Genomic DNA, 5661 nt, shown 5'->3' with positions numbered 1-5661 from the left:
GAGACTCCACAACCTCTCTGCACAATCTGCTCCAGTGTTCTGTCACCCTCACAGTCAAGAAGATTTTCCTAAATTCAGACAGAACTTCCTGCTTTTGTTCACTATGTACATAAAGGTAGTGATGGTTGGAACAGACACCATCATCTAARGCATGCAGATACAGGCAGGCAGACATTTGCAAGCAGAAGGTAAAACACAAAAAGCCTGAGACTTTCTTTACAGACTGACTGAGAATACAAAGATATAGATATTCATTCATTCATTCACTTCATTGCCACTGCAAGTGTCTGGAGACAGCACATATAGTGCTGGAAAAGAAAGTCTAGTTAAATGAGAAATGTGAGTGTGCGTCTACAGCCAGGAAGTAARCTGACAGGGAAAGCTCTTCTGGCCTTCCAGAAGACTTGTTGCTTCCAATTATTTGTTTCTGCCATGTTCAGGTATAAGATTTTCAGTATATTGCTTGAAAATAAGCAGAGCTGTTTAATCTGAGAGGTCAGTAGGCAAATGCCCCTTTGAAAGCCTGTCTAGACAAAGGGAAGCTATGACATACAGCTATTTGGATCACTTCCCTGTACCATCCCCCCTCATACTTGTCAGAGACACCATCTTTCACTCACTCCTTCAATCTCACTTGTCTAGGACAGACTCTTCCTCATTTTCTCCTCTTGCTGTTTTCTTTCATGTTATGTTTTTTTGCCCGTCTACTGCAGATATAGAGGCAACCTATACTCAAAAGGTTAGCCTTAGTCAAAAATCACAGGCATTTTTCAGTATAATATTACAGCCAGGCTTTACTGATGTGTCATTTGCARTCATTCGTATGCGCAAGGCAGTGAGGGAGATGGAGGAAGTGCTCAGCTACAGCAGAAGAATTTCCCATTGTTGAGAGATGTGTCATCACGAAGTCCCTGTGGGGGCTCCACCTTGGTCTGGAGACCACATATGTTGCATCTGTTGCTCCACGGGCCAAAACTACCCCACGAAAGTCCATCACCTATTAGCACAGTTGCATCTGAGCATCTGAATCGGATGTTGTTGGCTGCTGTGTCATCACCTCCTCCTTGGGATTTCTCTGTTCTTAGGGAGAAGGAGACCAAGTAACCTCTAGGRCAAACCTGGAAACTGGTCCAGGTTCCCCACCTGTCAGAAAAAAACAGATAGAATGATGTCTAGGCTCTGCAGATTATTGGTACTCCTTCTTGTCATACTGTCCTCAGTCTTAACAGCACCCTTCCCTCAACCAGTGCAACCTCCTGCTGAATTCTGTGTTCATGACTTCCTCCATTTGTCCCCTTTCTCTCAAGGTTGTCCTTCTCTCTTCATCTGTATCTCATCCAAAAAAGGAGTAGTAGGTGGGAGGGTAAACAGGGGTAGTACCACTGAGGGTAAAAAAGGGGAGTACCACTGAGGGTAAACAGGGAGAAAAGGACTGAGAAGAAGGAGGACTGAGAGCAAACAGAGGGAATACCACTGAGGGTAAACAGGGGATTAGGCCTAAGGGTATACATAAAAAGTAGGACTGAGCGTAAAGAGGGTGAGTAGGCCTRAGGGTAAACAACAGGAGTAGGACTCAGGGTAAATAGCAAAAGTAGGCCTGAGGGTAAACAGAGGGAGTACCAGTGAGAGTAAAGAGGGGGAGTAGGACTGAGGGTAAACAGGGGTACTAGGCCTGAGGGTAAATACAGTGAGTACCACTGCAGGTAAACAGGGAGAGTAGGCCTGAGGGTAAAAAGTAGGAGTAGGACTGAGGGTAAGCAGTGGGACTAGATTAAGGATAAACATGGGGAGTACCACTTCGGGTAAACAGGGGGAGTAGGACTGAGGGTATACAGAGGAAGTAGGACTGAAGATAAATAGAGGGAGGACTGCTGAGGGTAAACAGGGGGTCTAGGACTGAGGGTATCTGTATACCTCTGTAGGAAGTAGGACTGAAGGTAAACAGTCCTGAGGGTAAGGAGGAGTATCACTGAGGGTAAAGGCGGGAATAGGCTTGAGGGTAAACAGAGGGAGTACCACTGAGGCTAAACTGGGGGAGTAGGACTTAGGGTAAACAGGAGGGAATAGCACTTAGGGTAATTGGAGGTTAAAAAGGCAGGTTATGTRTGATAATTTTATCAGAATTATCAGAACCATTGGAATTTTTAGAAGTTACAGAGAAATACCATTGATTTTCTTTACATTTTTCCAAATCTTTTTCAAGATTTTTGTGAAATATTATTGAAAACAAGTAGAATTATTGTGAGTTATGTAATCAGAAAGAAAACATGATCCTTTTTTAGGACATCTCCTGCAGTATTTGAGAGCCATTGTTGTCCTTACTTCATAGCAAGGTTATTTCTTTCAGTACCATCCGGATGTCTGTTCTCAGGGTCTGTCTAAACATGCTTTACTCCCAAAAACAGAGCCCCACCCTGGTGCCTTCACCTCCTTCTTTATTCCCTCTTGTTCTGCTCCCAGTGCTTTTCAGTATATTTTTTTCTCAATTCAGTTCTCTTATTCCATYTGTTTATGGAATTCCATGAGTTTATCTCAGAAAGGAAACAAAGCATGTATGCCAACTCTGGAGTACTGCTGTTTGKTTTTTTTCCTGTTTTAATTATGTTTGATTTTTTTATGTATTCGTAACATTTGTCTTAAGCAGTATTTTGATCTGTAGAAGGCCCACAAAGTCAAACTGTAATTGACCTTGCCATGTATTCCCTTGAATATCTACTGACCAGGAGTAGGGTGAGAGTAAAGAGTGTTTGGAGATCTTCCAAACATACCTGGATGTGACCCTGTACCACATTCTCTAGGTGCCCCTGCTTGAGCAGGGGGCTTGGACTAGATGTTCTCTAGAGGTACCTTCCAACCTCAATCATTCTGTGATTGTTATTGGAAAAACATCTGGGAATCCTAGACTGGATTGTTGTGGTCCTAGTRGATATTCCCAGGATAGTCTGAGCATGTTTTATGATGAATCTCCAACCTTTTTCACATGTGTACATGTACACATCAGAYAGCAGTGAGAACAGATACCCTGCAGTACAGTGCTATTCATGTCAACAGGCTCAGGACCTCACCCAAGGAGTTTCTAAAGGTAGGACTAAATAAAGTCATACCTTTCTAAAGGTATGACWAAAAGTCTCTTTCCTCATATTTGCTCCATGTATTTCAGATTTCCAACAAAACTGGGATTATAGGCCTGGGATGTGCCCTAGCTTCTGGTATTCAAAGTGCTCGGAAGAATTTTCAAGAGAAAACAGAAGACAGCAATGTGAAATAATCATATTAATCTGCAGAACAAAAAACCCAAATGTCCATTTTAGTTTTCTTTATACACCAGCACTGTGCAAAGGAAACAATAARAAAAGAGTTCCCTACAAATGGGAACATCTATAGTTAGTTTGTGAGCCAGTGCATGACAAATGAGAGTAACTGCAGTGGTACTTACTTCCCCACCAAAGATTCAATGGTTGAGTTATCTTGACAGCGCAGGCGTATGCCATTGAGAGCTGTGTCATCTCTTCCAAATTGGGAGGGCTCCACCTGCAGTAGGAAACACACAGGGCCAGAGATAAAGGCTGCCTTGATCATGTTTTTGCTCTCTCATGTAACTACAGTGGCATCATTTTCTAAGGCTAAGTTTACCAAAAGACTCACTGTTTTATGTACAGGAGGAGCAAAAGCTCTGCAACAGGGCCTTAGACTTTGGAAAAGAACTTCCTGGGAAGTGAAAAGGTGGGAAAGTGGAGCACAGAGACAGGAGATGGCTGAAATGAGAGCTTTACCTTGAGCGCAAATCCACTGGCATAGCCATGGTGGCAAAATTGCTGCCGCCCCCAGTGGCCCCAGTGGCCTCCATTAGGCACCGCGAGGACAGAGATGTATTCACGTGCTCCTGTGTCCTGGAGGCAGAGAGAGAGGAGCAGAATGAGTGTGGCTGGTGTGAGGAGCTTCATGTTTTCCAATCCCAGTCTGCTGAAGGAGAGCTGATACGTGAACCGGGAAATTTATACCTTGCCAGGGCAAGCTGGATTTCCCCGTCAGTTCATTGACAAACACTGTGGAAACAATAACTCTTCTCCAGGGAGCAGCACAGCACTTTCTGACCTGCTCTCCTTGTCAGCAACAAGCTCCCTTGGAAGTACAGAGCGTTCAGCAGCAAAAAAATGGCAGATGCTATGGCTACAAGGCTATTTGTCATCACTGAAGGACTATGTGGAGATCTTTGTGGCCCTTTTTTGTGTTCAGGGATATCTGTAGAACAACTTGGCAGACTATTGTATGAGAGAAAGAAATCAGGACTACAACAAAGAAACTTGAAATAAGCAACCAAGTTCAGCCTCCTAATGGCTAGGTAAAATTAAGCTTCTGCAGATAGCGTCTTGAAAAAAAAAAAAAAAAAAAGATGACATCCAGACAGGAGCAGAAAGACTCAACATTGCCTGGTCAGAGTGATGGCAAGGGCTCTGCCCACAGCACTACATGCCATAAATTCTCACTGCCAAGGAATTTGTAGGAGAGAGAGCAAGAGACTGTCCTGAGAAGCTCCTGGTTGAAATTAGAGGACTCAGCTGAAAGGGTGACCAGACCTTGGGGAGGACATCCTGGACAAATATGGCTAACAGCACTGTAGCATGTAGAGATGATGAAGCCTTTAAAGCAGAAAGCACACTGTTCCCCTCATGACTAGAAAAGGTGTCTGCTGCATTTCTGGATTACAACTTCCCATGACTATCAAATGTGAGTGGGATGTAACAGAGATGTGGGGGAGAATGCACAGAAATGTATTATACAAATAGCTTTTTACTCCATAATCATCCCAATGACCAGAAAAAGAGGTTCAAGAGCTAGTGCCCAAAGTACTTCTCCTTGAAAGTGAGTGAGATTTTCTCAAAGTTCTTTCTGAAAAAGATGCACAAGTCGCCTTATTTTCATTTCTTTTTTTCTTGACGCTCTAGGGATATACTGTTTTTTCCCCAAATATGAATTTTCAAAGGTCTAATTCTGGACTTGAACACACATCCAGATATGTTTCCCAACTGTGGAGGTTATATACAGTAACAGAGTAATAGTGTCAACACTCAAGATTCAAAAATTGCAAGCATGGTCATAACATGTTACATCTTATTCCTTCGGTTTCCAGAGCCATGTATGTTATTCACTTAACCAAGAAGACAACAAGAAATCAGCAAAGTGACTCAGAAGTGGAGGGGAAGCAGGATGGCTTTTAAATGGGTGAACAAGATTGTGAGAGCCTGCGCTCTCCAAGGGGAGAGGGATCAATACCTGGGAACAGAAATGATGGGAATCTTGATGAAGGCACTGAAAAATCACAGTAAGTGACAGAGGCACAGAGTGTTTTCCTTCATAAACCAGGATATTCATCCTTCTTCTTCAAGGAGGAAAGGTGATCTCCCCAGCAGGGACCATGAAACCATGTCTGGTGAGGCAGGTGTGTTTGCTCAGCCAGGGTCACAAGGGACACCTGAGGACATGCAGACCTGCCCTTAGCTCTAGCTCACAAAGACCAAAAGGCACCGAGAGGAGTCACTGAGAAAGAGCTGGGATCTGCAAGTAACTCCATGAAATAAAAAGCAGAATTCCCACTTTCACTTCTTTCTTGGCTGAAAACCACCTTCCTTGTCTACTTCACCTCCCATCAACAGTGATTTA

At 43.5% G+C, this 5661-nt stretch overlaps 1 protein-coding gene across 1 annotated transcript; it reads right to left on the bottom strand.

Moving 5' to 3' along the window:
- Nucleotides 1–802: 802 nt before the first annotated feature.
- On the bottom strand, nucleotides 803–3944 carry LOC112952708 (vitelline membrane outer layer protein 1-like). The gene is made up of 3 exons (XM_026045609.1): nucleotides 3774–3944; nucleotides 3437–3531; nucleotides 803–1143 (listed from the first exon to the last, which is right to left on the bottom strand). The coding sequence occupies exons 1-3, from the start codon at nucleotides 3942–3944 to the stop codon at nucleotides 858–860; spliced, it is 552 nt and encodes a 183-aa protein (XP_025901394.1). The 3' UTR covers nucleotides 803–857.
- Between the last annotated feature and the right edge of the window lie 1717 nt (nucleotides 3945–5661).

This window comes from Nothoprocta perdicaria, unplaced genomic scaffold, assembly GCF_003342845.1.
Source record: "Nothoprocta perdicaria isolate Ctin4 unplaced genomic scaffold, notPer1 scaffold_404, whole genome shotgun sequence".
NCBI classification, from domain to species: Eukaryota; Metazoa; Chordata; class Aves; order Tinamiformes; family Tinamidae; genus Nothoprocta; species Nothoprocta perdicaria.
The sequence above is the reverse complement of the archived record's forward strand: the minus strand, read 5'-3'. Positions and strand labels throughout refer to the sequence as shown.